The 15,124-nt window shown below is 48.8% G+C and overlaps 1 protein-coding gene across 1 annotated transcript in view; it reads left to right on the forward strand.

Moving 5' to 3' along the window:
- The first annotated feature begins 1,373 nt into the window (after positions 1-1,373).
- ctsc (cathepsin C) overlaps positions 1,374-15,124 on the forward strand; it is a 30,038-nt gene continuing 16,287 nt past the window's right edge. The window contains exons 1-3 of the mRNA XM_084064131.1: positions 1,374-1,695; positions 4,311-4,456; positions 14,341-14,507. Coding sequence (XP_083920257.1) covers positions 1,524-1,695; positions 4,311-4,456; positions 14,341-14,507 — 485 coding nt within the window. The 5' untranslated portion in view covers positions 1,374-1,523. The remainder of the gene's footprint in view (positions 1,696-4,310; positions 4,457-14,340; positions 14,508-15,124) is intronic.

A 15,124-nucleotide genomic window follows, 5' to 3' on the forward strand; every position in this document is an offset into this window, starting at 1 on the left:
TTTCAAATGGGGGTCCGCGGGCCAATAAGTGTCAAGTTGGGGGCCCTTGACATGAAAAAGTTTGAGAACCACTGACCTACACACACCCTCATGGACATTAATAACAACCTTTAAAAATCTATCTACACACACAGGGATCAAACAGACAGACAAAGGAACAGACAACTAGACAGTTATGTGTGTAACTTTTGCTATTTCCAAAGTTTGAATGGGGCTGAAGTGGTTATATGTATGTTTTGTGAAAATGTATCCAAATCTGCAAAGTAACTAGTAACTAAAGTTTTCAAATAACAGTGAGTGGAGTAAAAGTATAATATTTGCCTCTGAGATGGAGTTATCCATGGTTCATGATATGAGAGTCATGTTTCAGGGCTATATTGGAGAAGTATAGGACCTACTGGAAATTTGAAATACTCCAGTAAAGAAAAGAATTACCTCAAAATTGTGCTAAAGCAGGGGTCTTCAACAGGGGGTCCTCAGAGCTACTATAGGGGGTCCACCAAATCTTTGTGTGATAGGATTTAGTTTTTCTGCTTCATCTCTCTCTCTCAGCTAGGGGGTCCTTGGCCTGAAAACGTTGAAGACCCCTGTGCTAAAGTACAGTACTTGAATACATGTAATGTACATGTACTTGCTTGTTGTGAGGATACTGTGAGCTTGTAGATGAGCTTGTTTTGGGGCGCGCGACACCGCGGTACGTCGAAGTACAACTCGGTTCAAGTCAGGAGGAGAAGGAACCGCGCATGCGCCGAAGGGGCAGGCGACGACAGATCATTATGACCACAGAGCAGCGTTGCCATGTCTGCTTATTATAAGCGACGTTGGGCTTGTTTTTCTGTAAAGTTGTTTGTAAATATTAGTTTGATTGATGTACTTTATTTAGTAAGACATGAGAACAGCAGTACGTGGAAGTACAGATTCACAATAAAAGGTCTACTAAACTGGAAGGCTCACAAAGCACTAAGCTTGTTTAAAATGAGATCCCCACACACACAAATCATGGTGGTTGCTGTTTGTGGGGCTTGTTTCATAATGTTGTTTAAACCAGTGGTTCTCAAACATTTTCATGTCAAGGACCCCCAAATTAATATGTATTTGTCTGAGGACCCCCATCAGGATTTGTGTTGTTAAAATGTAAAAAAATAATAAAATCCACATTTCACGTTTTTTTTTTCTCCAAGATTGTTCTGAAAATAGCACATCTGCTATATTCAATGTATACCAGTACATATAGGTTGAAAGTGCTCATAGTGGCCTAATGCCCTATAAAAAGTTGCTTCTTTTGAGCTTGTTTTCCCTAGACCTGGTTGCTTATTTCTCTCACACAATCTGGCAACGCTAACGACAGGTCATGTGACCACAGAGGGGAAACTTTCAGTTTGAAGCAGAAGCAGGTTCCATTGTGTAACAAGAAGAACACACATATAACTGTCTGTCTGGTTGACTGTCTCTGTTCCTTTGTCTGTTTGTTTGATCCCTGTGTGTGTAGATAGATTTTTTAAAGGTTTTTATTTCTTACCACCATGAGGGTGTGTGTAGCAGGCAGTGTGTGGCTGTGTGTGTTATTGTTGTTGTGTCCTGGTGGATCTCTGGGCGACACACCTGCTAACTGCACCTATGAGGATCTGTTGGGGTCCTGGCTGTTCCAGATGTCCCAGGGGGGTCGAGACAAGGACATCAACTGCTCTGATGAAGGTAATGATAATGATACTAATGAATGATATTGATGGGATAATGATCTGTATTTATATAATAGCACCTTAAGTGCAACTCAAACTCAAAGTGCTCTACACACAAAAGAAAGATCATCACATTGTACAAGGTAAACAGCATATTCCATTTACAATATGTATAGGTATTTTAGCTGGACACTCTTATCCAGCATGTGAGATCAGAGTAAGCAGAGTAAACATGAACTCTAGTCAGTAAACAACAAGGTCACACAAGTATAGAGTGCTGAGAGAACAATAGTGACTCAGCAAATGATCGAGATGCCAAAAGTCAGACTCATTAAAATGCATGACAGTCATGTTTCAGAGCTAGGTCTTGATCCAAGGCTACTGTGTAAACCATGCAGTGGTTCTCAAACTTTTTCATGTCAAGGACCCCCAAATTGACACTTATTAGCCCACGGACCCCCATTTGAAAATATAAGCCAGGGACCCCCATAAGAGAAGATTTTTACGGCTCTAACGGTAAAAAAAAAAATATTTCAAGGACCACCAGTTTGACATGCATTAGGGCTACGGGGGGTCCGTAGCCCTAATGCATGTCAAACTGGTGGTCCTTGATTTAATGGCATTTCTATCCCTGGGACCCCCAATTTATATTGTAAAATCAATGTTAATTTAACTCTGAGAGTGTACAAATGGAACCAAATGGGTCCAATTTGGTTCCATTTGTACACTCAGAGTTACAGACACATAAGGGTCCATTTGGTTCCTATCCATCATTTTGCTGGGGACCCCCTGGAACCGCCTCAAAGTACCCGCGGGGGTCCCCGGACCTCACTTTGAGAACCAATGGTGTAAACAATATTTTGTTCATAACGTTACTAATCCAACTAATCTGACAAGACTTTCTAAGAGAAGATTTGTCAACAACTCAATAACATTACTTAAAATGATGCGCAAGCTCACAGTGTGTTGACATGTTGTCAGCTTGTAGTTCTGCTATTTTCAAATGGTCCGAAAATTAAATGGGGTTAAATTGTTTTAAGACAAATACATGAGGTCTCAATTTTACCGGGGACCCCTAGCACCCCTTCTAGGACCCCCTAGACGTCCCCGGAATGCCTTCGAGAACCAGTGGTTTAAAGAACGTTAACAATAAACATAGGAACAGATGAAAACATACAATAGTCCCTTTTTCTTATGTTTGCTGTCAGGTGGGAAAACTAGTATGTCCACAACAGTTTCTTTCTTTTAGTATAAAAACATAAAATAGCAGATCTACAAGCTCCCAACATGTCTCATTGCAAGCTTGCAGATCTGCTATTTTCACTGCTTTTGTTTTGTGTGACACTCCTGCGTGTATGATGTGGAAGTGGATAGTCTCTCACGTGAAGGTGAGACATGATTTATCAGCAGATGTCATCAGACATGTGATCTAAGATCGCGTGAAGGTCACATGATGTGATATTAGTCTTTGAGGCTGTATGACCCTCTTCTTTGCGTTGATGACATTCACAATTGAAATATATTAATCCGACATGGTAAATATAATTACTGTGAAATGAGGACAACTTAGAACTGGGCTGATATTGTTGTATGAGACTAGATATGGTTGAATAGCGTAAGATAATATTGTGATACGTCTTTTCCTGGTTTTAATCTCTTCAGCCCCATTATCAGAAATAGTTTAAAAGTTTTTGAGACTAGTGGGACTAGCCGATCTAGTTGAAGCTCAACACATTGTGACATGTTTTGATCTTGTAGATATGCTACTTTTGAAAGTGCTTGATAAATTAAAACGTTTTTTTTTAAATTATCTTAATACGATATGATCGCCACAATATCGATATGCCTGTAAGGTGATAAGTATTATGACTGTGATGAATGCATGTATGTGACTAGCTCACCTCGCTTAGTGTACATGTCATTATATGAGAGTGAGAAAATAGCCAGCACACAATAAATGTCCTTTTCACATTTCACGACAGAACAACCAGTGGACCGGTAGGCAGCGGTTCCGGTAGGAGATACAAAGGAGACTCTTTGTGTCCCGCTGCCGGGCATCAAATTATTGGCTTAGGAATGCGACAAAAAAACAAAAAATATCCATGAATTCAAGTCTCCATGGGGTGACTACTAGATAGAAAAAAAGTCATTTTGGGGGTGAACTATCCCTTTAAGACCTGTTAGTTGAAGCACGTCCGCTGCTCTGTGCGTGTAGAGGTAAATAAAACTATGTGAAAAGGACATTTTCTGTGTGCTGGCTATTTTCTCACTCTGATATTGTGGAGCCGCGCACCTTGAGACCGTTGCTTAATCTGGAGTGTTGCGGGCATTCTGCATTGCAGTGCTTTCTCACATGTCATTTTAAGCACTTTTGTAGGCGTTGTTATCTGTGTTTTTGTACTGCAGCTTTCAAGTCCTCGACCCCAAGACACATTTCTCCTATGGGAGACAAATAAAGTGAACCTCGAACCTTGATATCAAGTTATTTGGTCACAGAATATCAATATTAGATTTTGTCCATATCGCCCAGCCCTGGCTATTTATGAACTCAGTTTGATGCACTGTGTTGTCCTACTGTTGTCCTACTGTTGTCCTACTGTTGTCCTACTGTTGTCCTACTGTTTTCTGCAGCCACCGGTGTGAAGATGGTGACAGTGACCCTGGAGAAGCTGTCTGTGGCCACAGACGACCTGGGAAACACGGGCTTCTTCACGCTCATCTACAACCAGGGCTTCGAGGTGGTCATCAACAACTACAAGTGGTTTGGCTTCTTCAAGGTAAACCGCCATAGGAGCGCTACAAGGTTCAAAGGCATATTAATGGCATATTTTGGGTCCATATTATCATGTGGCCCTGTGTTTTCATAACAAAACAATATATATCATTTTTCTACCCATCATTTCCCTCTGTAGTCTGGACCAGCAGTGGTGTTTACCTGCAGAAACACACGGCCCTCTCGCTGTATGGTGTTTTCACTGTTTGTTTTGGTAGCCCCCAAAACAAATTATTTTTGTTATTTAGATACAGGGAAAAGTTACATAATATGCCTTTAAGGTTGTTTTTAGTGTTACATCTTGTGCACCAGGGGTCTTCAACGTTTTCAGGCCAAGGACCCCCTAGCTGAGAGAGAGATGAAGCAGGGACCCCCTGCTTCATCTCTTTGTGTTTCAGATCAACTTTTGCTGCTCTTTTTTTCCCTCTACACCTATAACTCTTTGCCAACAATAGCAGATCTACAAGCTCACAACGCCTCGCGCTGAGCTTGTAGATCTGCTATTTTTGGCTAAAGTTCTCCTCAGAAAAGGGATGCTAGGGTTCAAGTGGTTAATGTAAAAAAAAATATCATATCACAAAAAGATTTGGCGGACCCCCTGTAGTAACTCTGAGGACCCCCTAGGGGTCCCGGACCCCCTGTTGAAGACCCCTGTTGTACACAGCCTGGTGCATAAGAGTTTTGTTTGTCTTCCTTCATACAGTGTAGCAGAATAGGTCATAATAAGTGGAGAAAGAGAAATTGAAAGAAAGAAAAACAAGAGCTAAGAAAGAGACAGTAGTTTTATTACATTGCTCTCTCACTGTTCACATATGGGATCAGCGCCCCCTGGCGATGATATACAGAAGCTTCACATTAACTCCCTCGGGCCAATCCTCATTGGCCCGGTGGGCCGTCAGTCGCTTTCCGGAAAACCCTCCCCCGAGGGTATAAAGGACCCGGAAAGCGGAAGTTACGTTCTCTTTCGCTTCTTCTGCCTCGATGAACACAGAGCTACTACAATCACATCTACGAAAACAGAACGAGCCTGCGGGGAATTCGACGATCTCGACAGCGACGAGTCGGTTTCTCAGTCCACCGAGAGTCCCCGGAGCTCGTTACTCTCCCTTTCCCTTCCACGGAGTGGAAAACTCTTTTCCTCGATCTACACAGCGGACGCTGCAGCTAGCTTAGCCTAGCTTAACTAGCTTTCAGGCCTACCGGCTTTTTAGCTTAGCCTAGCCGGCCGGCTTGGCTTCATTCATTCTTCATCAGCATGTCTCGGCGTGCTCTTCCCACCGCGACGGATCGCCACGACCGGGGTCCCGCCATGGATTTACCCCCCCGTCGCCGATGCAGCACCCGCACCTGTGCCCAGCTGCTGGACGAGTGGGACACCCACGACCATTGCATCATTTGCCTGGGTTTCGCCCACGCGGACGCCGCGGCCTACGAGCAGCCTCCTAGGTGCTCTGACTGTGCCAGCCTCCACCCATCGGAGCTTCAGAATCGCCTGTTCAAGGCCGAGAGGTTCTACGTTCCTCCCCGTACCACGTACGAGGAGCCTGAGGAGTACGACGCGGCCTCCCGCTACTTCTCCTCCCGCAGACAGCCCGCCGCTTACACGGCCAGAGAGGAGGCTTTCTCTCGCCGGGCTCGCCCGTCTGCAGCAGCCGGCTCCGCCCGGGCCTTGGACCCACCGGATCGCTCTCTCCACGGAGGGGACGGACGCAGACCTGGTTTAAAATCAATCGGTCCCCGCTCCCGTTCTCCCACGAGGGGAGACAACGCAGCGGAACACAGCGGCGGCCCTCACCGAGCTAGCTCCCACTACTCTTCCCCGGCGAGGAGCGGGTGCTCAGGCAGAGATGACGGTGAGGACGAGACCCTCGCCACCTACCAGGTGGAACAGTACGACGACGGTGATGATTACCAGGTCGTTGACCAGGTCGAGGGGGACGGAGAGGTCGTCATCCTGGAGACGGAGGACCGCGGCCCTCCTCTCCCAGCTATCGGCCCACCGCTACCTGCAACGCCACTCGCCGATGCTGTACCTACGGTAATGGTGGAGACGGCTACAGCCCAGGTTGAAGCTGCACCTCCCCCGCCCGACATGAGCGAGGCTCCTTTGCTGGAGATCTACAAACTGGCCACCGTGAGATGTGGTCTCAGATGGCCCGCGGACGAGGCCGAGGTGGCCCCCGCCAGCGCTTCCGAGTGGCAGGGACTTGGCTCCGTGGAGGAGAAGGTCCCAAAGAAGTGTAAACTTCCCCTGGCAAAGGGCTTCGCTGCCGGCCTCACGGGGTCTTGGAGCTCTCCTCTGGCTCCGGACTCCGATCCAAAAAAGCTGCGTTTTGAGATCGACTGCGCGGGCGCAGGCGAACTCGGCCTCTCGGCCTTCCCGCCCATGGACCGTAGTTTGGCCACTTTCATGCTGCACAGCCAGCCGCGCAGCCAGAAGGCGCCCTTCTCTACAACAAAGGAGACACCGTGCCTCACCACCGAGAAGGACGTTGCTGGATCCGCTGCCACGAGGGCGGTCTACAAGGCAACAACATCAAGCGCCAGGGCCCTCAATGCTGCTGCTCTGTTACAGGGGTCCCTGATGGTTCTTATGACGGAGGCGGGAAACGCCGCTACGCCACAACAACTGGCTGAGATGCGGCGCCTCCAGCGGGAGATTATGCTCCTCAATAAGAATACTACAGAATGGAACGGTAGAGTCATGGGAATGTGCGTCGCTCACGAGAGAGGACGTTGGCTAGATCACGTCTCCTTCAAAGGCCCGGACGACAAAAAGCACCTCCAGAACCTTAAGATAACCGCTGGCAACCTCTTCCATGGCGCAATGGTTTATCTCCAAGAAAGCACCGCGACGCGCAAAGCCCAGGACGAGGCGGCCATGTCCTGTTTACAGGCTCCTTCTGGACCACCTCTCTCTCGGCCCCAGACCCGTCCCTCGCGGCAGCCAACTAGGGGTAGGATGCCACAGGTCCGTCAGACCGGTTCGCGCCAGAACCAGTCCCATTCTGCTCCACCAGCCGCTGGCAGAGGCGAACAGCGCGAACGTCGGGACGATGACCGTGGCCGCGCGCGCCCCGCCAACAACCGGCCTCAGAGAGGCAGTCACAGGGGTCGCCGCGCCGAGCAGAATAAATGACACTGTCCAACCCTGCCAAGTGAGCAGGGACAATTTCTCCCCCGGTTCCCTCTCCCCCCTGACGGGGGATTTTCGACTGGATTTTGTGGCCACGGGCCTCCATCCACGCTCACCGAGGAAGAGGAGGAGATGTTCGACGGAGCGAGTGGAGACGGCGTTCGATCGCTCCCGAAGCCCCGCAAAGAAGCACACACACCCAGATGTACATTTTATGAAACACGATTTTGTGAATGTGCATGTTCCTGTGTCACCTGCCGCTGTATTTGTTCAAAATGTTGTTATGAAAACAGATTCTGTATTAAACAACCAAAAAATACAACAAAGCACAACCAAAGTACTAATGAGCCACCGTTCATCAGGGACCCCTCACGAGGGGTCCCTGGTGAGCGGGGGACACAACAAAGGCAAGATGGCGGGCCAAAACCGTCATCTCCTACACGGGTCACGCCAAAATTTTTCTTGGTCCACAAAACGCCCCAAGTTAAGACTATGCCCCAATGTTGTTGTTCTGTCACAAGAGTCGGCCATTTTGAGGAAACACGTGTTGGCGCACACATTGGCTGTGAGCGAACACGTGACGCCTTCCAAGATGGCCGCGCGCATGAGCCCTCATGTAGCACCAAGCATGCTAACCAGGCTAACAAGCACAGCCAAGACGAAGGCTCTCACACTGGCCGCGCATGCGTACTCAGGAGTAACAACAAAGAGGGTTGCCGAGCCAACGAGCACGACAAAGATGGCGGCGCTCGTACACCCGACACAAATAATAACCCCTCCGAATCCGTTGTCGCTCCGCATCGAGCGATGGAAAGAATGCGACGCCAACCCTTGGGTGCTCCGTACAATAGCACGGGGCTACAGGCTGCAATTTTCCAGGAAACCACCCATGTCCAACAAAGTATTGTTGTCACACGCGAGTGGCCAAGCGGCGGTAACGTTACGAGAGGAGATTGCATCACTCCTGCTAAAGAACGCCGTGCGGGAAGTACTACCGGGAGAAAGCCGTCTAGGTTTCTACTCAAGATACTTCCTCGTCAAGAAGAAAGGAGGGGGGCTACGTCCCATCATGGATCTGAGAGCTCTCAACAGGTATTTGAAAACCTTTCAGTTCAAAATGTTGACGGCAGCAGCGTTACTACGCACGGTCCGCCAGGGCGACTGGTGGAGCTCAATAGATCTCAAGGACGCCTATTTTCATATCCCTATCTACCCTCCGCACAGAAAATTCCTGCGTTTCGAGTTCGAGGGTCATGTGTACGAGTACCTGGTCCTTCCTTTCGGAATGTCTCTAAGTCCCAGGGTGTTTGTGAAATGCACTCAGGCAGCGATAGCTCCCCTGAGGCGGAGGGGTGTCCGCGTCGCGACCTACATAGACGACTGGTTGCTGAGCGCGTCCTCGCGCCAGGAAGCGTGCCACCATACCAACCTGGTGGTGTCGCACCTGACCTCCCTGGGGTTCACGCTGAACCTAGCAAAGTGCGTGCTCACTCCGTCCCATCAGGCTACCTTCATAGGTATCGATCTAGACGCGGTTTCTCTCAGGGCTCGCCTGTCTCAGGAGAGGATAGCCTCCTTCCTGAGGTGTCTGGCCATGTTTCAACTGGGACACAGGGTCCAGTACAGGGTCTGCATGAGGGCGGCAGGGCTTATGGCCTCGGCCATCTCTCTAGTGCGCCTCGGCAGGCTACACATGAGACCTTTTCAGAGGTGGATGGGCTCACTCCGGATCCCAGCCACTCAGGGCTCTCGCCGCACGACGGTGTCCGCGGAATGCATGCGATCCCTCCAACAATGGAAAGTACCTTCCTTTCTATCGGAGGGCGTCCCGGTGGGGAGGGTCATCTCGAGAAAGATGATCACCACAGATGCCAGCTTGACCGGCTGGGGCGCAACTTGCGAAGGCCGGACGGCCAGGGGTTTGTGGGACCGCAATACGAGGACCGCCCACATCAACTTCTTGGAGTTGATGGCAGTTTTTCTGGCAGTGAAACACTTCAGGCCCCACATCGGGGGTTGTCACGTTCTGATCAGGACGGACAATACCACGACCATGGCCTACATCAACAAGCAGGGAGGCTTGAGGTCTCCTACTTTGGACGGTCTGGCACGGAGGCTGATACTGTGGTGCGACACGCACCTGAAATCAATCAGCGCCTCTCATGTACCTGGACTTCTGAACAGGGGTGCCGATCTTCTGTCCAGGGGCAAGGTTCGCTACTCGGACTGGTCACTGCACCCCGCGGTGGCGGACCAAATCTGGATCAGATTTGGACGGCCTCAGGTAGACCTTTTTGCATCAGGGGAGAACGCGAAGTGCTCACTGTTCTTCTCAATGAGCGGTCAGGCCCCGCTGGGCCTGGACGCCCTGGCGCACGAATGGCCAGGGGGGCTGCTTTATGCGTTCCCTCCACTGGAGCTGATCCATCCCACTCTGGAACGGGTCAGGCTCCGAGGCCTGACGGTGTTGCTGGTGGCTCCGGCAGGGGGCACTTGGAGGTCGGAGATAGCTCCCCTGCTATACGAGCGGCCTTGGCCCCTCCCGCTGCGAGAGGACCTGCTGCAGCAGGCCGGGGGCGAGATTCATCATCACAGGCCTGCAGACCTAGACCTTTGGGTCTGGCCTGTGAGAGGGACAATCTGACTGCGACAGGGCTGCCACCTAGGGTGGTGGCCACTATTCAGGCCGCTAGGGCACTCTCCACTAGAACCGTCTATGGGGCAAAGTGGAGTGTGTTCGAGGAGTGGTGTCTGGGAAGGTCCCCGGTCGTGGTCCCGTTCCAGGCCTCGGTCGCTGACGTCTTGACTTTCCTACAGGATAGATTGGATCTCGGGAATGCCTTCTCGACGATCAAAGTGTACTTGGCGGCCATCTCGGCCAACCATGTTGGTTTTGGTAAGAAAACCGTGGGGCAACAGCCCCTGGTGTGCCAGTTCATGAAGGGCGCGTTGCGTGAACATCCTGTCTCACGATCCTTGTTTCCCACGTGGGACTTGGTCCTGGTGCTCGACTCACTCTCTCGTCCTCCTTTTGAGCCATTGGAGACGGTGGAACTAAAGTTCCTCACGTTCAAGACGGTGCTCCTGGTTGCGCTGACAACAGCGAAACGGGTGAGCGATATGCATGCTCTTTCGGTGGCTCCGGAGTGCATGAGGTTCGCTGGTGATGGCAGCAGGGTTGTCCTCAAACCTAACCCGATTTTCGTTCCAAAAAACCACCTGGCGGTGGTTATGCCAACTGAGTTGGTGGCTTTTCATCCGCCTCCTTTTGCCTCAGATGAGGATAGGAGGCTACACTGTCTCTGTCCAGTAAGAGCCCTGCGGCTGTATGTCCAGAGGACTGCGGCCCTGACCCGCCCCAGCCAGCTCTTCGTCTCCCTGGGCCCTGGGCCTGGGGGACTGGCGGTGACTAAGTCCACAATTTCCCGTTGGATTGTGGAGGCCATCCGCCTGGCGTACGCTAGTAGGGGGGCCCCAGTGCCTGAGGGTCTGAGGGCGCACTCTACTAGAAGTGTATCGACGTCCTGGGCCCTCCTCAAAGGAGTGTCTATTCAGGACATCTGCACGGCAGCGAGTTGGTCGTCTCCTTCGACTTTCGCTGTTTTCTACAGCCTGAACGTGGCGTCGTCTTCTATGGCGCACACGGTTCTGGGCGTGGCTTCCACCTGAAGGTGGTTAGGTGCTTAGAACGGTCTTACAATCTGTTCATGCCCCTTACTTTAGTGTTGATGGCCGAAGGTTGGGCCTTAGATTAATAAGGCGGACTTCGGTCTGTCAGGGCCCCCCGCTAACTAGACAGGCTGTGCCTGGTTTTTAGTTTATAAGGCAGACTACGGTCTGTCAGGGCCCCACTAAATGTATTGGTCTCTGCCTCAGACCCGGGGGGTCTGTTGGCACCTGGATGCCGTGGGCCCCGCCCCTGGGGGGGCGGGGCCCTGGTTCAGGTTGTGGGTATCGTGATTTGCGGTTACATTCAGGGGGTTTATGTCTCCCATATGTGAACAGTGAGAGAGCAATGTAATAAAACTATAGGTTACTTACGTAACCCCGGTTTTATAAATTGCGAACGAGCTGTTCACAAAAACACCCTTCTTTTTGCTCGGCAGAAGGAAGCTGGTGTGAAAGAGAACGTAACTTCCGCTTTCCGGGTCCTTTATACCCTCGGGGGAGGGTTTTCCGGAAAGCGACTGACGGCCCACCGGGCCAATGAGGATTGGCCCGAGGGAGTTAATGTGAAGCTTCTGTATATCATCGCCAGGGGGCGCTGATCCCATATGTGAACAGCTCGTTCGCAATTTATAAAACCGGGGTTACGTAAGTAACCTATAGTTTTATACCAATAGGATGATAGAAAATAGAGTCAGCATAAATAATGTACAGCCAGTTGTTCTTAAGCATTTTCATGTCAAGGACCCTCAAATTGATTTGTATTTGGTCGTGGACCCCCATCTGTAAATATCTTGTGCCAAGTGACCTCCTTAAGAGCATATTTAAGTTGTAAAACAAAATCATAATTATTCCAGACTTTTCAAGATTTTTTAAAAAATCTTTCAAATCACCCGATCTACAAGCTCACAGTGTGGTGCATCGTGTGCTTGAAGTACAACATAGGGTTAAAGTGGTTAAACTGATTCTGATGCTATATTATTAATGTATACATTTTAGTGGGGACCCCCTTGAACCCCCTCAAGGACTTTTAGGGGTCCCCGTACCCTGCTATGAGAACCACCGCGCTACAGTACTGTAATAAGTGACACAGCAGTCAGTAAGAAGGGACATGACATGAATATGACTACTAGATAGAAAACATGATGATCTAGGGCCGGGGTCTTCAACAGGGGGTCCGTGACCCCTAGGCCCATAGGGCATATCCTTTTTCTGTAGCATGAGGCGGCTTGATGTACAAGTCCATCCCCCTGGACATGACACAGGGTCTTACCCCCAGTCCAAGCAGGGGTGAGTCCCATTTTTATAGTCTTATAGGTGGGGAATCGAACGCCAACCGCTCAATCTCAGGGCGGACACTCTTAAAGGAGTAGTTCACCCAAACAATTATTTATTTTCTATCAATTACTCACCCCATAAAGAATTGAACGAATGGAGATTTTTTTGTTTTTGTTGGATTCCTAAGCCAATAACTTGATGACCGGCAGTCTCTCCGGTAGGAAACTATCATTGAGTCTCCTACCGCGTTGGTTCTCAAAGAGGGGTCCGGGGACCCCCAGGGGTACTTGAGGGGATTCCAGGGGGTACCCAGCAAAATGTGTTAATGTAGCATCACAATAATTATGACCTTTTATACTTTGGCTATTCAAAAATAGCAGATATACAAGCTCATAGCGCGGCACCGAGTGCCGCTCTATGAGCTTGTAGATCTGCTATTTTTGAAAAATCGTGACATTTTTTGCAAACCTTTGAATATATATATATTTTTAAGCGAACATTTGTTGCTCAAATCTTTGCTTCTGGGGGTCACTGGAACTAAATATTTGAGATGGGGGTCCGCGGCCAAATACACATCATTTTGGGGGTCCTTGACATGAAAAAGTTTGAGAACCACTGTTCTACCGGATACATTAGCATCTTTCTGCCAGTCATCAAATTATTGGCTTAGGAATGAATTCAATGCTTCATGGGGTGTGTAATTGATAGAAACTAAGTACTTTTTTTGGGTGAACTACTTCTTTAACCACAATGCCACTGAGTTGGCTGCATAAAATAATGCTGTAAAAAGATGTGATCATAAAAGTAATAATGACTGATATGTCGGCCAAAACGACACAGAAGTCAGGCTCTACTATAGTTATCATTGTGGATGGCCCTTGAGTTTGGATGATGGGTCATAGAATGAAGTTGTATGGATAGAACAGATGGACGCCATTTCTGGCCTCCATCTGTTCACTCCGTGCGATGCCTTTCTTGCGGTTGTCTTGTTACATTCAGGGCTTTGTTCCTCGTGTTTGCTTTCTTTCGGGTTTTTTTCCACTTCGACTCACATGACTCTTGCTCTGCAAGAGGAAGCGCCAAGTTCAGTCGAGTCCAAACAAACAGCTGGATGATTCAGTCTCAACTTCCACAGTTGAGACTGACTGAGTCATCACTAGTCAGGGCTGGAAGAGTCTTCCACAGCCCACTGCTTCTGTCTCTACTTCCACATTGTGTTCTTAGACGTCTCGAGTGACATTCATATTCTATACAAAATGTGTTCTCTTACTCATAAGCACGCTGTAGGCACAGACACTGATGTGTCTCCTATTACTCCAGTGTTCATTTCTAAAGTGAAAGATGCTTTCCCGGCTTCAACCCATTGAGACCTGAAGCCGATTCTACATGTCTCCTAAATCTCAACAGTTTTCTGAAAAACGTAGTGGTGCTCAATCTTTTTCATGTCAAGGACCCCCAAAATTATATCTATTTGGCCGCGGACCCCCATCAAAACATTTTGTGCCAGGGACCCCCCAGAAGCAAAGATTTGAGTTAAAAATGTTCGCTTTAAAAACATACATATTCAAAGATTTGCACACATTTTCACGCTTTTTCAAAAATAGCGGATCTACAAGCTCGTAGCGCGGCACTCGGTGCCGCGCTACGAGCTTGTAGATCTGCTATTTTTGAATAGCCCACAGTGTAAAATAATGCTTTTTAGCTCAAATATAAAAATGACACAGTTCCAGGTCTTAATGGGTTAATGGGTTAATATAGTATTGTGCCTCCCCATGTGTGTGTGTGTGTGTGTGTGTGTTGTCCTGTAGTACTCGGACGACGGCTCGGACGTGACCAGCTACTGTGACCAGACCATGCCAGGGTGGGTCCATGACGTCCTGGGAAACAACTGGGCCTGCTTCGTGGCCAAGAGGGTGCAGCCGACACCCGCTCGAACCGATCCCAAAGCCCTGCTGCACCGCAAGGAGGCGCGCAGGTGAGTGGCATCTCACACCGATTTACTGGGTTTCAAACTCTATTTATAAAGAAAGTTTAGCAGAAAGTTTGAGGATCCAATGGAGTTAGCTGGTTTTGTCAGAGAAGCGCTTTTTTATACTTTTCATTGGTTCAATATTTGTTTTACCAACATAAAGGGTGTTCAATAGCACTGATTTATGAAAAAAAATTAAAGGCGTCAAAATGGAGTTGGCTGGTTTCTGCCAGCAACAATATATATATATTTTTTACAATTATTAAAAATACCTATTGATTATTTGATGCATAAAATAATGGATCGCTGCAGCCCTACACAGCCCCTGTACTGCTGCATAATGCTCAGTTAGGAGATATTGAAGAGTACAATGGTTGTCTCTGGTTCAGACCCAGGTATCAGGTCTGTTTTGGTGGCTCTTGATTTAGACCAGGGGTCGTCAACGTTTTCAGGCCAAGGACCCCCTAGCTGAGAGAGAGATGAAGCAGGGACCCCCTACTCTATATTGTATAAAATTGTGTTTCAGATTCAAGTTTTTTTCTTACTTAGTCTGCTCTTTTTTCCCTCTACACCTATAGCCTCTTTGCCAAAAATAGCAGATCTACAAGCTCTCAGGCGTTGAG

This window comes from Gymnoscopelus microlampas (genome assembly GCF_963454915.1).
Source record: "Gymnoscopelus microlampas genome assembly, chromosome: 8".
NCBI classification, from domain to species: domain Eukaryota; kingdom Metazoa; phylum Chordata; class Actinopteri; order Myctophiformes; family Myctophidae; genus Gymnoscopelus; species Gymnoscopelus microlampas.